General features: G+C 58.3%; 1 protein-coding gene across 3 annotated transcripts; it reads left to right on the plus strand.

Annotated features, from left to right (window-relative positions):
- The first annotated feature begins 2,687 nt into the window (after positions 1 to 2,687).
- CAPN10 (calpain 10) lies at positions 2,688 to 15,715 on the plus strand. Of its 3 annotated transcripts, XM_017860689.1 has the most exons (12): positions 2,688 to 3,353; positions 5,637 to 5,768; positions 7,140 to 7,336; positions 8,254 to 8,471; positions 10,522 to 10,663; positions 11,158 to 11,324; positions 11,607 to 11,887; positions 12,899 to 13,101; positions 13,278 to 13,539; positions 14,490 to 14,689; positions 14,956 to 15,001; positions 15,254 to 15,715. In XM_017860689.1, exons 1-12 carry the CDS (start codon positions 3,213 to 3,215, stop codon positions 15,281 to 15,283), a joined length of 2,019 nt encoding a protein of 672 aa, XP_017716178.1. In that variant the 5' UTR covers positions 2,688 to 3,212; the 3' UTR covers positions 15,284 to 15,715. The 3 variants fall into 3 exon arrangements, with proteins under 3 accessions (XP_017716178.1, XP_017716180.1, XP_017716181.1); XM_017860691.1 differs by lacking the exon at positions 14,956 to 15,001; XM_017860692.1 differs by lacking the exons at positions 12,899 to 13,101; positions 13,278 to 13,539; positions 14,490 to 14,689; positions 14,956 to 15,001; positions 15,254 to 15,715 and adding an exon at positions 12,519 to 12,670.
- Positions 15,716 to 20,208: the final 4,493 nt, after the last annotated feature.

The following is a 20,208-nucleotide window of genomic DNA, read 5'->3' on the forward strand; positions in this document are numbered from 1 at the left end:
TTCACTTTTCTTGGAGAACTGACCATGGGTTGCAGCAAAGACTAAAATGGTTCCTGTTTCAGCCCTGCCTGGGAAGATTCAGCTGGAACCTTTAGGCTAGGAAAAGGGAGAAGGACCCTATCCCCACTGTACCCGACCTGAGACAAATCCACAGAAGAGCAATCCTTTCTAACTCTGGGCAGTATGTGGACAAGCTACTCATTTTTAATCTCTGCATCTCCATGAGAACGCAATGACCAGCACAGGGAAGTGCCCAATGACTGCCCCCTGAACAAATGGAGATGTCAAGTTCAGAAAAGATCCTGGCTGAGGACGACAGGGAACATTCCCTTGAAAAACAAGGGCAGTCATCCAGACAGAACAAGACGAGCGGCAGGATGAGAGGAGGCGGGCAGGGCTGATTCTAGAGGGCTCCTCCTCAACACCCATGAACCTGAGAAATCAGTGGTCAGACGTATTTCAGTCCACTGGCCCGCAGTGGGGTCATGGTGGGAACTAGTCCCACCTGAAGGACTCTCATCTTCCTACAATCCTCAAATACTGAGGCATGGAGATGCTGTTCCCTCCTTGAAGTGAGGGCCCCGAGGCTCCCGTACTTTACAATACTTCAGACCAAGAGCCTGCCGTTGAGGCCGCCAGGATCGCGAACCAGCTGCCCCCCAAACTCCTTCTTATCTCGCCAACCCAAGCTGCTTACAGCCCCTCCAGATATCCCGGGGGGGAATGTCATTCTTCACGGCTGAGGGAACATCTCTGCACCTTGGGGTAGTGAATGGGACCACAGGGCATATGCAATGTCTTAGTCTGTTTCACGCTGCTATACCTGAGGTTAATTTATTTTTTTAAAAAAGCAAAACAGGTTTATTTGGCTCAAAATTCTGGTGGAAATTTCAAGATTGGGCCGCTGCACCTGGTGAGGGCCTCATGCTACTTCAACTCATGGCACCAAGTGGAAGGGGGAGCACACACAAAGAGATTATGTGGCAATATGGCGAGAGAGGAAGCAAGAGACAAGCCCAGGAAGGCTGACTCTCTAACCAGCTCTCATGGGAACTCACCCCTCCACACAGGGTACTAACCTATCCATGAGGGATCCACCCCTATTACCCAAACTCCTCCTACTAGGCACCACTTCCCAACACTGACACATTGGGGATCAAATTTCAATACCAGTTTGGGCAGGGGCAGACCATATGCAAATCACAGCACAGGGTAATGGTGGGGGCAGGTTGACACAGGGCTGCTGCGTACCCAGCACCAGCTGTCTCTTGGCCCCTTCCAGATCCTGGGAATCTGGCTACCGGCATGGGCCCGGCCTTGGACACAGATGTGGCCACAGAAAGCTGTGAGCTCTCCAGATCTGATCAGCCTGGGAAGGTGGCACAACAAAGGGCTCCCAAAGGAAAGTCGGGATCCTCGGCCAGCCTCAGCTCTGCTACCCACCCATATGTGCCCAGGACAGGGAAGATATGTTTCTTACTCTTCCAGGACCACTAGGTGAAGCAGAGACCAGGCTCTTCTTGAGTCCTCTCGGCTGTGGTGCAACCACCAGCGTAGCAAGGAATCAGAAACATCTTCTGGAAGAGTCAGCACCATAGTGAGTGCTGAATAGGCAATGAAGCATCCCATAGGTGTTGGGCTATGTGGTCACTCCCTTTTCCAGACCAAGGCAAGGAGATAAGCACTCTGGAGCCTGGGGCCAGGTGAGATGAAAACAGCAGTGTCCTGCAACCTCAACTGCTACTCACGCAGGCCCCACCTGGCCTTTCAGAGGGAGGAACCTGGGACTCCTGAACCTGATTCAGTTTCTCCTTCAACAGCAGGGACTTTTCACTCCTGACTGCAGAAAAACAGCTTCAATGTGACCATCCTTCGTAGCCCGAGGCTTGGTAAAACGGCCTGAAGAGGCAAAATCCGAAAAGCTCTATTAGTTGGCAAACTGCCGTAACTAGAAGAGTTGAGGCCCCCCTTCTCCTCCCCTGCCTGGCCTTCATTCCTGGGAATGGAACAGGTTCTTGCGGCAAGCGTGAATCCTCGAGCAGGTCCTAGGATCACTATCCTCACCTCCCCGCGGCACTGAGTGGCTACAGTTGCAAATGTGCGTCCACAGGGTCACTGTCCAGCAACCAGGACCAGGTGCCTGGCCATCTGGGGATCGGAAAAAGCTCAGCGGGATGCTCTGGCCGCCTCCCCGGACCCCAGTTAAGATGTAGAGCGTCCGACCTAAAACGCCTAGAAACAAAGCCCAGGCCCGGGAAGGTCTAACCATTGCGACGCCACTCCCTCAAGCTCCTCCCTCAAAGCCGTCTCATTTCCCAAAACTCCCCAACACATCACAGAGAGAGGTGTTGGGCTAGGTGGTCACTCCCTTTTCCAGAACCACAGCAAGAAGTTGAGCCTGCTGGGCCCCTAACCAGAGCCCTGGGGCCTGGTGGGACGAAAAGCCCTATTAGGTAGCAAACAGCTGTCACTAGTGATGTTGAGGCCCCCTTCTCCCCTGCCTGACGAAGACGGCGGCAGGCACTCGACCGGCGTGGCACAGCTCGCTACTCGCCTTCCCTTGCGCAAATCTCGGTTCCTCCCAACGACCCGCGGTCACCGCTTCCGCAGCAGAGCGCGGTAAACAGAGACGCGTTTCGGAAGGGAGGTGCATGCTGGGAACGGCGCTGCATGCTGGGAGCTGTAGTCCGCGACGCAACTCGGCCGAGGTGCCTCCCTGGTCCCTGAAGCTCCCAGAGCCCGCGTGTTCAGGCGGTCCTGACACCCCGGTCCGAGCCACACCTGCTGGAGGGCTAAACGCCTGCCGGCCCTCCGGGTATGAGCGGAGGCCGTGACAGCCCTGGGCTCCGCCGTCCCCGGAAGAAAAAACTACAGCGCGGGCAGCTGCCCAGCCTCGTAAGAGCGGAGCTCGGGAACCCCGCCTCCTGGGCCTCCGGTGTCCGTGGCGCTTTCCGTCGCCCGAGTGCCATTGGGCCGGCCTGTCACGTGACCCGAGGCCCCGCGCCCGGTTGGCTGCCGCCTGGTTACCAATGGGAGACTAGCGGGCCGGCGTCCTGGCCTGGTCCAGCACCTGCGGGGCCCTCGGGTTTGGAGGGCTGAGCGGAGCGGGGAACGGCCGGGACGGGCCGGAGGCGGCGGCGGCGGACTCGCCTTCTCTCCGGGGCTGCGACCCCGAGGCTACCGGCTGCAGATGGGAGCCCGCGGAGCCGAGGATGCGGGCGGGCCGGGGCACGACGCCGGCGAGGGAGCTGTTCCGGGACGCCGCCTTCCCCGCCGCGGACTCCTCGCTCTTCTGCGACTTGTCTACGCCGCTGGCCCACTTCCGCGAGGACATCACGTGGAGGCGGCCCCAGGTGAGACCTTGCGGGGTGCAGTGGGCGCCGTTTCTGGTTTCTGAGAACTCTGCTCCTCTCAGGGTGCGGGGCGGGGTGGACGGCCAGGGTAGCTCCGAACGCAGGATCCGCTGTTGTTCTCAGAAGTGGACGCCCGGCCCCCTCTTTCTTACCTCCTTCCTTTCTCCGCCCAGAACGAGCAGGACGCCGCGCTACCCCAAGGACACTAGACTAGGTCGTGGCCATCACCTGCGAGAGCTCCAGTCCAGAAGGAGGCTCAGAGCTCAGCGAGAGGCGTTTTAACAGAGCCCCAAACCCAGCCCACCTGTTTGCTTCCGCCTTGAAGAGCGTTTGTGTCTGCTCCTCGCGGCAGAGAGGGCCGCTCATGCCCCTCTGAAGTGGCTGGGCGGAGCCCACAAAGCAAAGCGTGATAGAATTTCAGTTTGGATTTTGTGCACCTGCCTTTCCAGTTGTGAACACTTAAAAATTGCACTTCCAAGGGATGTCCTGGCCGAGTGCTGTGTTCATATTTTTAGAAGTGGTTTATCTGCTGAATAAGACTGCCCAGGGAGCAACCTTGCTCTAAGTGGATGCAGTCTTAGCGGAGACAACTGATGGCCACCAGTCTTCGAACAGAGCTGGAACTTCTGGGATCTGGTGACTGAGAGGGTTTTGACAGGCCCCCTGGTTTCCTTGGACAACACTGAAGGGCCTGAGAGGAGGCAAGGGTCAGAGCATGTAGAGCCTTGTCATTGTAATTTGGGTTTTATTTTGTTAAAAGATTGATTTTAGGTGCAGTTGGAGGCCACTAGAGGGTTTTGGTAGAGGAGTGATTCTTTTGGATGTGTGTTTTTACAAACTCACTCTTGCTGCTGGGTGGGAAGTGGATTGTCAGGGCAAGAATGCAAGGGGCCATAGCAGTGGTCCTGGAGAAAGATGAAGGGGCTCAGATTAGCCTGACAACCGTTAGGATGTGGATTTGGAGTAGATTGGTTTGAGACATACTTTGCAGTGGGAATTGAAAGGCCATAGTGACTGATTGAAATAGAGGGGTGAGGATAGTGGAGGAATCAGCATGTCTTCTAGGTTTCTGACCTGAGCAAGTGGGTAGATGGTGGTCCTGGGACAGAGCCTGGGGGGGACCTAGAGTCGGATTTTGCTCTCACGTATTCAGGTGGAGCTGTCCTGGAGGCAGGTGGATACAGAGCAGGGAGATCTGCGCTAGAGACATTCATCTGGGAGGTGGACCATATTAGATGGTTTATGGTCCATAGCCTGGGAGAGTGTCTCGGGGGAGTATCAGTAAAGAAGGAGGCCTTGGGACTGAGCCTTGAGGACCCCTAACATTTCTTGGGGTCAGGCAGGTGCCCTGACAGACAGACTTGAGAAGCAGCAGGCAGTGAGGTAGAGGGTAGCCGGGGGCATGCAGCCTCACGGAAGCTGAGTGGGGACTGCCTCAGGGGTAGCAGATGGCTATTCTGCTGATCTGAATACTGCTGAGTAGTTGGGAAAGAGAGTTGGGACCAAGAGAAGCCCAATGGGTTTGATAACATAGAGGTGACAGCGACATTGATCAAGGCAGTTTAGGGGCCATGATTGTCTCAGAAGCTAGAGGAGCCTGCGTGGAGAGTGAATGGGAAGCGAGCAGTGGGCATGGAAGCTCTTTCAAGAAGGTTGTAATGAAGAGAAGCCTGAAGGAGAATATGGTGCTGAGGGATAATGTCTTAAATAACATGGAGGTGGGATTCTGCCCGGGGAGCTGGAAGGGAAGGAGTTGTGAGAGGAGCCCAGGCTCTGAGGGCAGGAGAGAGGGTCAGGTTCAGAAGCAGGAGGCAAGATCGAAGCTCAGAGGGGTGGGCAAGGGCAGTGTGGATGTTTTGAGTAGCTGAGGAGAAAGGGGAAGGTATATGATAGTTAGGGGATGTGGCAAATTGAGCGTGCTAGAGAAACAGTAAGATTTCCAGCAGGATGGAGGATGCATTTGAGATTTACCAGCCTGAGTGAAAAGTGAAACTTTTCTAAACCAACATTTAGCTGTTTTGAGAAGGAGCTTGGTAGAGTTTGGGATTTTTCCACTCAGGAGGGAAGACAGACAGGCACCCCAGAATTAAGCTGGACAGGGGGATTTGAAGCCAGGAGCTGAAGGACACCCGCTGCAGGAAACCACCTTCCTGTCCGCTTTTGGGTAACACTGATGATCAGAAAAGCTCCACCCCAACCGCTGTCACCTAGAGCCTTGGGTTCTTAGTTTGAAGGATTCTCCAGCAGGCATGAGCTAACTCTGGACAACTTTCTGTATTTCAGGAGATTTGCGCCATGCCCCGGTTGTTTCCAGATGACCCGCAGGAAGGGCAGGTGAAGCAGGGGCTGCTGGGGGATTGCTGGTTCCTGTGTGCCTGCGCCGCCCTGCAGAAGAGCAGACACCTCCTGGACCAGGTGTGGGGCCCCTTCTTCCCTGCGTTTGTCCTGGAGCCCGTTTCTCTTTGCATTTCTCCTGCCTGCTGAGTACCAGGAGCCCTTGCGAAAGCTGAGCCGTGCCGCAGCCGGATCTCTCGCTGTGTTGGGGGAAAGCAGGGACATTCCAAGGCAGAGACTGAGGACTGCACTCTGTCCCTCTGCTGCAGGAGGGGGTGCCTTGGCCTCGCCAGAGGGCTCCGTTAGGAAGGTTCACCCTGCTCTGTGCTCTCGTGAGCCCTGGGCTCTCCATGGAGCCAGATCACCACGTTTAGAATAAAGAGACAAATGTGCCAGCTCACAGGAGGACAGGGCTGGCTGGGGGCCTCTGCCCCAGATCTCTCCGCAGCTAACTGACTGGTTTTCGTACAGGTTTTGAATATAAGTTTGCAAAAGGTTATTAAACCTGTTTCTGTGGGTAGACAGATACTCTGGGCAGAGAAGGCCTTCTCAGGTTTTTCTTACCTGGAAGTGTTTGTAGTTTTATGCTTGGCTCGTTGCTAAGCGTTGCTGATTAATGCAGCGGCATTGACAGTGTGACCTCATTCAGAGTTTCCCTCATGTCCCAGGCCCCATGGTAAGCATGTCACAGTCACTGGCTTTCAGTCTCACAGCCTTGCCAGCTTTGGCCTTTTTTTGTTTGTTTGTTTGTTTGTTTGAGATGGAGTCTCGCTCTGTCACCCAGGCTGGAGTGCAGTGGCCGGATCTCAGCTCATTGCAAGCTCCGCCTCCCAGGTTTACGCCATTCTCCTGCCTCAGCCTCCTGCCTTTTTTGTTTTTAAATGAGAGTGCTAAAACCACTGCCATTGTGTTTCTGGCCATTAAGTGGCAGAGCTAGGACCACACCAGGCACCTAGTGACCAGCCTGCACTCCCCCTGATGCTGGGGGGTCAGAATGCTTACTCCTGAAGGAGCCCTGCAGTGGACACAGTGGGAGCATCCAGCTGGCCCAGTGTTGGGGCGCCAGGCTCCCAGGAGCAGGAAGGGCTGCCGTTCCTGTGGTGATATGTTGCTTGCAATCAGCTCAGTCAAGAACTGGGTCACTCATACCCTTGAAAGTCATATTTGTTTTGGCTTCAGGTCAGATGCTTTTAGTGAGGGCAGCAGAGCGTGGCCTGGGATATGTGCCTCCCTCATTGTAGTCCTCAAGTTTTGCAATGAGAGGTCTGTTAATTTCGTGTGTGGTGACTGAGCCCTGTGAAAGCGCCGACATCCAGGTGTGCCGTAGAGTTCTCTGCAGACCGTGGTGCCTGTGGAGCGCTCAGCTGTGGCCACACCACAGCCAGGACACTGGAGCAGCGCCGGGTGGTGCTTACGTCACGCTCGTCTTTTGCTTCTCCCTGTGCATGGCAGGTCATTCCTCCAGGACAGCCAAGCTGGGCCGACCAGGAGTACCAGGGCTCCTTCACCTGTCGCATTTGGCAGTTTGGACGCTGGGTGGAGGTGACCACAGATGACCGCCTGCCGTGCCTTGCAGGGAGACTCTGTTTCTCCCGCTGCCAGAGGGAGGATGTGTTCTGGCTCCCCTTACTGGAAAAGGTCTACGCCAAGTGCGTGTGCTGGGAGCTGAGGGCCTGGCCTGGGGCAAGTCAGGGAGCTGCCACTACCATGGGCTGCCCTGGGAGGGTCTCTGCTCACTCTGGGCTGCAGAGCCCCCTTCCATTCTGAGGGTCTGGCAGCTCGTTCTGTGGGTCAGGCTGCCTGGCCAGGTGCAGAGATTATTCTTTTGGGCCTGTGGTTTGCCCACTCCCATCTTTCCCTTCCCTTGTTCCAAAGCCCAGCGTGGAGTCGTCCTCCACAGAGAGCATGTGCACCGCCCTCCTTGTTTTTTCGGCCCCAGCAAGAAAGATGCTTCCTTATATTTGTTGTGGAATGGTTGGGACAGGCAGCCTCACTGTGTAGTCATTGGGAAGGAATGAGGCTACCCCGGCATACCAACACTTGTGTATCATGGTGCTGGCTCAGGGGACCGGGACCCTCACCATGAGTCATAATTGAATAGCCTTCCCTCTTAGAATGCATTTATCATCTTGCCAAAGGCAACTGGACCAACAGGCAGGCAGGGAAGCTGGCGAACATGGGAAGGCTGGCCAGTGACATCAGTGCCCAGTGAGCCCTTCCATCCCAAGGGCTGGTTTAGGAAAAGCAGGGTTGGAGCTTGAGAGCCGAGGGATGTGGGCATCCATAGCTTCCACCCCTCCTGCCCTGCCCTGTGCCCACACCAGAGGCCAAAGAGTTTCTGTATGTGGGCAGAGGACTGCAGGGCGCTCACGCTTGCTGCAAAGTAAGACGTTTGAAGGTCAGGCTAAGCCTTGACTTGATAAGGATGAGGACGAAGGCAGAAGGGTGTAAAGAGGTGGGATTGAGGCAGCAGTTGGACGACTTGGGGTGCTACAGACCGTGGGAATCGGAGAGGAGGGCACGCTCAATGCCAGGGGCTCACTCCCGTGGTGATTGTGTCCCTTAGGGTCCATGGGTCCTACGAGCACCTGTGGGCAGGGCAGGTGGCGGATGCCCTGGTGGATCTGACTGGTGGCCTGGCAGAAAGATGGAGCCTGAAGGGCGTAGCGGGAAGCGGAGGCCAGCAGGACAGGCCGGGCCGCTGGGAGCACAGGACTTGTCGGCAGCTGCTCCGCCTGAAGGACCAGAGTCTCATCAGCTGCTCCGTGCTCAGCCCCAGAGCAGGTGAGGCACGTGGCCGGACGGGAGGGCTGCAGCCGGCGTGCTCCTCACTGCCAGGCCTCAGGCACACTGTAGCTTTTTATGTGACTGGCTACACAGCCCTGTCAGGACTAAGTGGGAAGAAGTAAGCTTGTTCAGAAGGGTGGTGTCCTCGCTTTGTGACCTTCTCCTACTGTCCTCTTCCAGAGGGACGTGGCCCTTCTCTCCCCTGACCAGTACTTTCCGCTAGTGCAAGGCGGGAAGAGGTGGCACCGAGTCAAAGCCCATCGTCTGTGCCATCCTTGGCCCAGCTGGCAACCTGGCAAAATCAAAACCTGTTTTTTATTTTAGTGATAGATATGTTCATTAAAAACAATTTGTTTCCAAAAAAAGAAGGGGGCCAGGTGTGGTTGCTCACATCTGTAATCTCAAAACTTTGGGAGGCTGAGGTGGGAGTATCGCTGGAACCCAGGAGTTCAAGAGACCCGCCTGGGCAACATAGCAAGATCTCATCTCCGCAAAAAATGAAGAAAAAAAATCACTCAGATAGAACCGCTTGTGACTTCTGAGTGCGCTCCAGTTTTCCGTGAGCACGTGTGGTTTGCACGTTCCGTTCCACACCACTTCTCACACTGCTGCACACGCTGTCAGATGTTCGCCTCGTGAGCGGGTTTGCCACAGTCTCTTAATCATTCCCCTGATGTTGGATATTAAGATCTTTCTGGGCCGGGCGTGGTGGCTCAAGCCTGTAATCTCAGCACTGGGGGGACAAGACGGGCGGATCACGAGGTCAGGAGATTGAGACCATCCTGGCTAACACAGTGAAACCCTGTCTCTACTAAAAAATACAAAAAACTAGCCGGTCGAGGTGGTGGGCACCTGTAGTCCCAGCTACTCGGGAGGCTGAGGCAGGAGAATGGCATAAACCCGGGAGGCGGAGCTTGCAGTGAGCTGAGATCCGGCCACTGCACTCCAGCCTGGGTGACAGAGCAAGACTCCGTCTCAAAAAAAAAAAAAAGATCTTTGTGGTTTTATATAATTCTAAATAGCATCAATGAACATCTTTATAATTTTTTTCATACTTAGGATTATTTTTAAAATATTGGTTAAATAATATGAATATCACAATAAACTGAAACAGATTGTCATAGGCCTTGGTCTGGTCCCCCATAAGCAGACCCTGAGATGGGGTTCAGGAGCACGTTGAGAGGTTCAGAGAACCTGGAGGGCGTGCACTCCCCACCAGCCCTGCGGGGGTGCCAGGAAGGACGCTGGCCTCAGAGCCTTCCACCTGGGAGTGAGGGCGCTGGTCTCATGGGCATCAGCTCGGGGAGCTGTTGGTTTTGGGCTGCTCTAGGGTGGGATAGGGCTAAGTCCTAGCACTTCAGGCTTTAGAGAAAGCCCCCAGGCAGAGAGATATGGCAGCTGGCACTGACTGGAGGTGCATTGGAGCCTGCTGAGGTGGCAAGGGGCTGCAGCGTGGGTGAGACTGAAGTCCTTCCAGGAGACCCTCCTCTCTAGACCGTTGCCCTGCCACAGATGCAGTGCCCCTCTCTGTTTGGCTCTTTCTTTTTTATGCCCATCTGTCTCAAGGTCTCTGGCCAGGTGGAGCTGTTGCCCCCCTGGGCCTCCCTGCCTCCACCGGGCTTCTAGCCAAGGCACTATGTGAATGTCCCACCTCCGGCAGGCTTTGCCAAGAGAAACACTCTAGGTTCTTGGCAGTTGCAGATGCATCTGTGCGGTGTGTTTGAGAACTGGTGCTGTGCCAGGCATCGTGCACTGACGGGTACGGGCGATGACTGAGGCCTAGAGAAGGGGATGACTTACCCAGCACCGGACCCGGATGGCAGCCAAGTCAGGCCCCGTGTGCTTGCTCCTGGAGATGCTCCTGGGCTGACGGGCCACAGCTGCTAAGAAAGGAGCTCCCGTGGTCCATGGGGATCTGGGGGTCTCCCATGTCGCCGTAGTCGGGTGGGCTGGAGCATCTCCAGAGGAGACAGAGGCCTGCGTGTCCTTGTCAGTTTGGGACTCCATGGTGCCTTTCGTGCCCGTGCCCGAGCCATTCCTCACGCAGGTGCTCGGGAGCTGGGGGAGTTCCATGCCTTCATTGTCTCGGACCTGCGGGAGCTGCAGGATCAGGCGGGCCAGAGCATCCTGCTGCTGCGGATCCAGAACCCCTGGGGCCGGCGGTGCTGGCAGGGGCTCTGGAGAGAGGGGTGAGTGCCGGGGCCTGGACCCTGCTGCTGTCAGGAGGGGGGCCCAGTACCAATCTGGCCTGTGTCCTGGTCACCTTCAGCTGTCAGGACCGTACTTGGCTGTCTCCAGCAAGGCCCCTGAGCCCCTGCTCTTGTGACACTATGCTTGTCTTGGCTCCAGACAATCCTTTTGAGGCCTGGGACCAAGGTGACCCTTGGACCTGGGGTTTCAATAGGGCAGACATCATCACGGGCTCAGGCAGCAGTCCTGGGAAGACACGTCCAGAGACGTGAAGCTTCTCTGGGAAAAGCGGCTCCTGTGGGTGGCCGCTGCCCGGACGGCCGCGTGCTGCAGAGCTGCTTCAGGTGTGGGAGGGGCCACAGAGCGGGGGCGCGGGGGCGCTGGCAGGAGCTCAGGACTCTCTGGGTCCCCTCCAGGTTTCCCCCCAGCCTGCCGACCAGCTGACGCTACCAGTTCTCGGGAGGGGCTTCTGCTGAGATGAGGTTTCTTCCAGGGGTGAAGGGTGGAGCCAGGTAGATGCAGCGGTAACGTCTGAGCTCCTGTCCCAGCTCCAGGAAGGGGAGTTCTGGGTGGAGGAGGAAGAGTTCCTCAGGGAGTTTGACGAGATCACCATTGGCTACCCAATCACGGAGGCCGGCCACCTGCAGAGCCTCTACACAGGTAGTACCCCGAGGGGCTGTGCTGGGCATGTGCTCTGCCTGCCCAAGTGAGGAGGCTGGACAGGTGCCTGGGTTCCCCCTGCCCATTCCTGGTTTGCTGCTTTCAAGTGTAGAGAGATGATTCTGTCTCAGGAGCCAGGAGGAGAGTGGGCTTGTGGGAGGGGCTGGCTCTGTCTGTGGCCGTAGCTGCTGCTTAGACACTGCCAGGGTTCATGAGGCCACCGCGGCGGGAGGCCAGTGAGGAGCCATGTGCCACAGCTGATGCCTGGTGTTTTCTCACTAGAGAAGCTGCTCTGCCACACTCGGGCACTGCCTGGGGCCTGGGTCAAGGGGCAGTCAGCAGGAGGCTGCCGGAACAACAGCGGCTTTCCCAGCAACCCCAAATTCTGGCTGCGGGTCTCAGAACCAAGTGAGGTGTACATTGCCGTCCTGCAGAGATCGAGGCTGCGTGCTGCGGACTGGGCAGGCCGGGCCCGGGCACTGGTGGGTGACAGTCATACTTCGTGGAGCCCAGCAAGCATCCCAGGCAAGCACTACCAGGCTGTGGGCCTGCACCTCTGGAAGGTAACTCAGCCCCGCCTGGCTCACGCTCAGTTGGGCAGGTGGTGTGGAGGCCAATGGAGGTCTTAGTCCTAGGACTGGCTCTGCCGGGACACGTGTGACTCTGCCACTGGCCCCAACAGTCTCCCTCATCCTTGTGTTGTTGCACGGGGTTGACTTCTCCTGGTGCTCCCAGACCTGGCTCTGACCTGAGACTGCAGGTCTGGGCGTCTTTCTGCCTTGCCGTGCGCCTCATTGGCCAAAGGAAAGCAGCAGAGTGTGCAGCCAGGGCAGGACCTGCAGGAGGGGCTTGGGCCTAGGGACTCCTGGCCGCGCCATGCCTTTCTGCGGCAAGGAGGTAGAGCCAACGGCTGAGGACCTGTCAGGGCCAGTCTCAGCTCTGCAGCTTGCTGTGACCTGGCACACATCCTCTCCCTGCCTCCCTGTCTCTCCCCTGCAAGACGGGGTCCTGACATGGATCTCATGGGATTGCTCTGAGGCCCGGGCAGTCCCAGGCTCCACCACTGGTTCATAAAATGTGCTGTTTCCTGGAAGAACAGATGGGGGCGCCTGGAAGCAAAGGGCCTGAGTGTGGGTCGAGAATATGCCAGCTGTTTGCTTAGGGGCTGGATTGTCATCTTGTGTGTCTTGACAGGGTGTGACACTTGGCACTGCACTGTTCCCTGTTCCTTCATGGATGTGGCCCACATGATGTTCCTTTCCTCTTGCAAAAGAAGTTGCTGGAAGGCCCACTGTCCAGCAGCCCCCAGGTTGCCTGGGCCACGGTGCCTCCCTCAGCTACAAGGAGGACTTGCAGGCTTATATCTGGGACAGATACTGGCCCCAGGGCCAAGTGAAGCCCGGGATTGGTGGGCATCTCTAGCTGGCCCCTGAGAGAGGGTGGAGGGTGCTGACAGGCCTTGGCGCTTTCGTCTGTTAACTCCAGAGGCCGTTGTGCTTGGAGCAGGGAGGCCAAGGCCAGGGCACCTGACGCCGGCCTCTCCTCTGCACTGAGCCTCCTGCCTGTGCTCACAGGTGGAGAAGCGGCGGGTCAATCTGCCCAGGGTCCTTTCCACGCCCCCCGTGGCTGGCACTGCGTGCCACGCATACGACCGGGAGGTCCACCTGCGTTGCGAGCTCTCACCGGGCTACTACCTAGCTGTCCCCAGCACCTTCCTGAAGGACGCACCAGGGGAGTTCCTGCTCCGAGTCTTCTCTACCGGGCGAGTCTCCCTTAGGTGAGAGGAACTGTGCAGTGCTGCTGGCTCTCCGAGGCCACAGCCTCTGGAGGACCACAGGCCCTTCCGAGGTGGGATTTGGGCACTTTCCCTCTGTGGTTGGCAGGTATCCATGTGGGGACTGAGGCCGCCGGGAACCTGCTGCCAGCGCCCTCCCATGTTTGTCTTCTTGGCAGCGCCATCAGGGCAGTGGCCAAGAACACCACCCCCGGAGCAGCCCTGCCTGCGGGGGAGTGGGGGACCGTGCAGCTACGGGGCTCTTGGAGAGCCGGCCAGACGGCGGGGGGCAGCAGGAACTTTGCCTCATACCCCACCAACCCCTGCTTCCCCTTCTCGGTCCCCGAGGGCCCTGGCCCCCGCTGCGTCCGCATCACTCTGCATCAGCACTGCCAGCCCAGTGACACCGAGTTCCACCCCATCGGCTTCCATATCTTCCAGGCAAGCTCCTCGCCCCAGGGAGGGAGGGAGAGTAGAAGGGGCCCTCAGAGAATTTGCATCTTGGCCTCCACTGTCTCAACAGAGGGCTCTGGGCTCAGTCACTTGGGCACACAGGCCCGGCTCCCCCTGCCCTTCGAGGCGCTGCCTGGAACCCGCACGGGCCCTCTCTCGTCTCCATCCTCACAGAGGCGAGGCTGAAGATGGCCTCTGGAAGGGCCGGGGGCCTGGGAGGTGGGCAGGGCTGACCCAGGCAGGGCAGGTTTCCGAAGGGGGTGGTGAGTGGGGAGGAGGGGAGAAGTTTGGAGGGGACAGGAGGCCGAGGTTGAGACTGGCGGGGGTGGGTCGAGCCCTGGCTTAGGGACGCAGGAGGCTGATGGACTCAGGAGTGAGAGGAGGGGAGGCCCAGGCTAGCTGGCCATAGCAGCCTCTCGGGCGTGAGGAAGTCCACAGTCACTGGGCTCAGCCTGTGGCCCCTTGTCTACTTACCCTGACTCAGAACAATTGTGTCCCGAGGTTGATTCTCTGCAGACATGTGTCCCCTGGAATGCAGAGGCCCTGATGAGGAAGGCACTGTGACCCTCGGTTCACAGTGTGCTGCCTGGGGACCGTCGGAGCCTTGCTGTTTGCCCTGGGCTGCCAGCTCAGGTCCCCTAGAGCTCTGAGGAAAACACATGCCAGGGCCAGTGGGAGCCCTTGGGGCGGACTGGGCAGCCACAGGTGTTAAAGCCCCTGATGATGCAATGGGCCTCCAGGCCGGGGACCCACTGCCGGCACCTTCTGGCAAGGGCGGCCAGGCCTTGGTGAGGAGGCGAGTCCGGTGTCCAGGCCTGGCAGCCCCTCCTTGGAGAAGGAGCTGTGTGTAACTCAAGAGGGCATCCAAGCAGATGGCCCTGGGCTGCGTCCCCTACCCCAAGGCTGGCTCCCTCAGTCTGAGCCCACGCTTCCCCCAGGTCCCAGAGGGTGGCAGGAGCCAGGACGCGCCCCCACTGCTGCTGCAGGAGCCGCTGCTGAGCTGCGTGCCACATCGCTATGCCCAGGAGGTGAGCCGGCTCTGCCTCCTGCCTCCAGGCACCTACAGGGTCGTGCCCTCCACCTACCTGCCAGACACAGAGGGGGCCTTCACTGTGACCATCGCAACCAGGATTGACAGGTGGGGCTCTGGGACTTGGGGGTGGCCAGCTGGAGGCTGAGGTCCTGGAGTCTTAGTGCTCGCCCGTCCCCCCATGTCTCTCCTGCCCACCCCTCACCCTCAAGCTTCCACCTATCCTGGCGGACCAGGGCTATCCTGCCTGCCTGGGGACCCTTCCTTGCTGGTCTGAGCCTGGGAGGAGAGTCTAGTGGGAGGTGGGCCAGGAGCACGCAGCCCCTCGTGTGACCAGTGCGGTCTGGGAGCGGTGACCTGGTGTCTCTCCACAGGCCATCCATTCACAGCCAGGAGATGCTGGGCCAGTTCCTCCAGGAGGTGTGTATGCAGCCCCGCCAGCTCGGCTCACCTGCCTGGGGCTGCCTGGTGGCCTAGGGTCTACCTGCAACCTCAGGCAGGTGGCTTCTGCCTGGGACGTGAGGTGCCCTTGACTCTTCCTGTGAGAGCCCCGGGTAGTGCTTTGAAGGAAAGGGGGAGCTGAGGCTGCGTCCCATTCCCTGGCTGCACTCGGGGTGGGATGTGAGAAGGGGCGAGTGCCACCACTACCTGGGCCCCCATCTGTCCTTGCAGGTCTCCGTCATGGCAGTGATGAAAACCTAACAGGGTGGCCCCATGTGCCAGCTCAGGTGACTGGAACCCAAGGGCCTGACAGGTTCCCAGCAACTGGGCCGGCCAGCCTTGCACTGTGAGGGCTGGTCCTGAGTCTTGGCCTGCCTCCCAGCCCTGCCAGGGGGCTGCTGCCTAAGGGTCCACGGGAAGCCTCCATTATGAGAGACTCAGCCCTGGGGGCAAGCAGGTGCTGCAGAGGAAGGGCGGGAAGCTTGGTGGCTTCTGTCGCGCCTCTGAGACGGCAGAGACCCCAGGATCCCAGAGCTTTCCAGGATCCCTCCCAGATCCTCCTCTGCTGACTCCACACGGAAGCCTCACACCCACAGGGTAGGGCAACAGATCTTCTTTATAACTATTTATTGTTTGCATCACTTTTAGGATGTAACTTTATAAATAAACATGAACGCTGAGGATTTGCAGATCTGTCTTGCTCCAAGTAGCTCCAGGCTGTGCCCCTCTTGCTGAGCAGGCTGTGGGGAGGGCTGGGGGCCTGCTGAGGTGATGAGGATGAAGATGGCCTTTGGAGGGGCTGGGGGCCTGGCGAGGTGGGCAGAGCCAACCCAGGCAGGGCAGGTGGCAGGATGAGATGGTAAGTGGGGAGGAGGAGAGAAGTTTGGAGGGGCGGGCACAGGGCATGCCCCAGGCCAGGGGGCTGAGGGCTGAGGTTGAGGCTGGCCGGGGCAGGTCAAGCCTTGGCCTTGGGGGACTGATAGACTGGGGAGTGAGGGGTGGGGAGGGCCAGCGAAGGCACTGCTAAAGGCTGTGGTGAAGAAGGATGTCTTGGAAATGGGTGTTAGAATGGGAGCTGCTGCAGAGGGAGGAACCCCAGGTTCGTGTGGACAGGGAGCCTTGGATCTGGACGGCTCCTCTGCCTTCAGCCGGAGTTCACCTGCGCAGTGTCCTAGGATGACTTCTCCAGGCCTCTCTCCCTCATCCCTCACACCAAACGCTGCAATGAGAGCTGTAGTGTCACTGAACGGTGCAGAGGTCAGTTCCAGACATGGCTGGGGAGGGCTTCACTAAGCCCTTTTGTTTTAGAGACAGGGTGTTGCTCTGTTGCTCAGGCTGGAGTGCAGTGGCGTGATCATAGCTTACTGTAGCCTCGACCTCCTGGGCTCAGCGATCCTCCCTCTTCAGCCTCCCAGCTGGCTAGGAAAGCAGGTACGCTGCCAAGCCTGGTTAGTTTTTTAATTCTTGAATCCTCCTTCAGCCTCCCAGGTGGCTAGGGAAGCAGGTGCGGTGCCAAGCCTGGTTAGCTTTTGAATTCTTGAATACTTAGGGGTCTTGATATATGGCTGCCTAGGCTGGCCTCAGCAATCTTCCTGCCTTGGCCTCCCAAAGCACTAAGATTGCAGCAATGAGCCACCACCCCCACTACTAATCCCTTTTAAATTCCATCCGCTTCCTGAGTCCCTTCATGCCTGGGGAGACCCCGTGTATTGGTCCTTTTTCACATTGCTGTAAACAACTCTCTGAGACTGGTAATTTATAAAGAAAAGAGGTTTAATTGCCTCAGTTCCAAAGACTGTACAGGAAGCATGGCTGGGGAGGCCTTAGGAAACTTAGAATCATGGCGAAGGGGAAGCAGGCAGTCTGCAGGTATCTGGAGGAGGAAGAGAGCGAAGGGGAGGTGCTGTGCACTTTTAAACAACCAGATCTCAGGAGAACTCACTGTCACGAAAAGAGCAAGGGGGATGTTTGCCCCCATGATCCAGTCATCTCCCACCAGGCCCCTCCAACACTGGGGATTATATATCATTTGACATGACATTTGGGCAGGGACATGACTCCAAACCGTAGCACCCAGTGAGCCTGATTTGGGCCTTGCTGCCCAATCACGACCATCTCTGGAGTCCTGGTGTCTGTGTTCCCACTGGGACCTGTGCCGCTGTTCCCCTCTCCATACCCTGGCCATGCCAAGTCACCCTCCCCACTCACCCACAAGAAGCTGCCCTGGCCCCTGCCCTGGCCCTGGCCCCTGCCCCCTTAGCCCCTCTGCTTGCTGGTTCAGTGGCCCACAGCAGCAGTGGCTGTGGCAGCTGGGTTCTCGGTATCTTCAGACACGGATTTCTGAGCAGCAGGATTGGTCTCCGTCTCCCTGTGTGCAGAGCCTGCCACAGATCTCCCTTATCCACTGGCTTATGTGCTGACTTCGGGTGAAGCCAGTGGTGCTGCCTATTGGGGTGCAGGAACTTGGGGCAAACAGTGAGGGGCTAGTCACCAAAGAAATACCCTGCAGGACAGTGCCCAAGCCAGAGGCTCGAGCTGGGTCAGAGCTGCCCTAGATCCATGGGTTTGTGGGCAGGCAGGTCCTGTGCAGGGTGCCTGATGGTGCAGGTTGAGGTGGAACAGGTGGGTCAAGGTATTTCTCAGGGACAGTGCCTACGAAGGGAAGACAGTTGCAGAGGTTGTGTCCATGTCAGGATAGACTGTGGTGGGGACCCCGGGAAGAGTTCTGGAGCAAACCCCACCTGGGCCGGCCAGGCCCTTATGTTGAGCATCCCTGCCCCCCAGGCCCTCAGGAGCCACTGTCCCTGAGGCAGGCCCTGATGGTGGCGGCCACACCCGCCTGCTGAGCAGCTCTTCCCAAAGTCCAAAGCCAGGACCTGCTTCCTGCATCCGGGCCATCGCCTGAGAGGAGGCCTGGAAAGCGCGGGATTCCGTGACTCTAGGGGCCATGGTTGGTGCCCATCATCTCTCCAGTGCGGGCTGGCTCCACTCGACCTGGCTGCCTTGGCCATCTGGTCTACCAGCTGGAACCGTGTTCCTGGGTGTGGAAAAGGCTCCCTCTGGAGCCTGCAGAGACCTCTGAGGCCCTGTACTTCCTTCTGATGGGAGGTGCCAGATGCAATTGGAGGGAAAGCCTGGCAGGCCTCTAACCCCCAGCCAACCTGAACATTTCCGGTGCAGCAGGCCCCGGCCTGGCGTTGTTCATCCCTGGTTGCCTCCTGCTCCAACTCCATCAGCATCCTGTCGTCAAGGTCATGGATCAGTGCAGTGCTTTCAGGGCGTCCGGCCAGCTGGTCTCTCTGTCCTATATTATGGTAGAGGCCCCAGGAAAAACGGCAAATGCCTTTGTCCGTTCCATACAAATTCCATAGGAATGTGAGCAGTTTCTGATCGTCCATGGCATATTCGTCCAGTTGATGGCCAACCCTGGGTACGTGGGCCTCCAGGGCCTGTGGCACTGGGCTGCCCCTCAGCCGTGTGTGCACTTGCCACGTGGCCCTCCAGGAATCCCACCCCACGGGGCCACACTGAACCAAATGGAGAGACAGCAGGGCCACCACCCTCTCTCCACATGCCATGGCTGCTCTGGGACCTGGGCAGGAGGGGGCAGTCTTGGCCTTCTAGTGTCCCTCTTGGCCTTCCCACGGCCATCTCTACCCCAAAGATGCAACAAAGATGTCGGCCACTCCCCAGGTGTCAATCTGTCACAGGCTCAGAGACCAGGATGTGGCCCCGGGTGGGCCTGTAGGCCCTGTAGGCTCATGTGAGCTGGTCCAGGGCAGGACTCCATTATTAACTGCCTGTCATGTGTCCCACTGTGATGGAGCCCTGGTGACTCTTGGGGACCAGCGCCAGCTCTGCCTGTGTGCTCAGTGGCTCCCAGATGTCTGGACATTCTCTCCCCGGTACACATAGTCCCTGGGGAAGTCCTTGTCATGCACATTTGCCGATGGGGGAGTGTCCATCTTGCAGGCCTGGCCACCTCTTCAGTCAACAGATACCTGGGCTGAAAACCAACTCGGGCAGTGTGGGCCCAACTGGGGCTCTTCAGTGGAGTGACCACCCTCGGTCCTCCTGGATCCCTCTGCTGGCTCCACCTGAGCGCTGCCCTCGCTGGCGGCCCCTGCCTCGCTCTGCTGCCATCCTATAAGCCCTGCAGTCAGGCCCCTTGGCGCCCTTCCACTGTGTTCATGATTGTCTCCTGGCCTCTGCCGTGTAGAGGTCTGATGCCCTCCGCCCCTGGCGCGCCAAACCCTGTGATGGTGGTTCCTGCCACCAGCTTCCTGTGGCACCGCTGCCACTCCCGCTAGCCTCCTGTGGCACAGCTGCCACTCCCCGTTAGCCAGCGTGGCACAAGTGAACGGCATGACCTTGGTTTTCCCAGGGAAACCAAGTGCTTGGCAAGCCCCACCACACACACGTCCACGGCCCACCTGGGCAAGCCACAGCGGGTTGTTACGTCTCACCATCTGCCCAGCAAAAGTGGAAGTGTTGCCTTGCTTGCTGGCTGGGGAAAATCTCCAGTTTTGCTCCACCCTCCAAGAGTGGCCTTGCCAGGGGTGCAAACCCTTGCTGTCTTCTGGACACTGTCATTAGGCCTCGCTGTCTCTCCATCAGGCACCTCGCGAGCCCCCAGTCCTACCAGTGCTTCTGGCCTCCTGTCCCAGCTGGCTGGGTTGAATGCCAGCCCCTCTCCGTGCCCCGAGCTGGCTGGGCCCGCCAGCCCACTCCCTGGCTCATCTGGGATGTTGCTTGACACTTCACGCCCGATCAGCAGGGCCCTAGCACCCAAGGGGGCCAGGGCCTGACGGGGGAGGAGCAAGGGGTGGGCCACGTCTCTCTGCAGGCTCAGAAGCTTCTTGAGAGGCTAGAGTGAAACCTTCCGGCGCCATGCACGGCCTCCTCCCTGTCCAGGGTCCTGGGTTCTCCAGATGGGGCCTTGGCCTTGGCTAGGTGTTGGTCAGGAGCTGGGGGTGGCTGCGCCCCTGCCCAGCTTCTCTGAACTCCAGCCGGGCACCTCAGTGAGGCTTCAGCCACCTGCGCCTTATTGGCTTCCTCTTGGAGCCCCCTCGTGTCTGTGCATTCATCAAACACAGCAGCTGGGCCCCCCAGCACACCCCCTTCCTCAGCTTTCCCACTGGACACTGGAACCAGTTTCACTAATGGACTGGACAGTACGACCACTT

Source organism: Rhinopithecus bieti, unplaced genomic scaffold (assembly GCF_001698545.2).
Source record: "Rhinopithecus bieti isolate Rb0 unplaced genomic scaffold, ASM169854v2 scaffold_56246, whole genome shotgun sequence".
Classification (NCBI taxonomy): domain Eukaryota; kingdom Metazoa; phylum Chordata; class Mammalia; order Primates; family Cercopithecidae; genus Rhinopithecus; species Rhinopithecus bieti.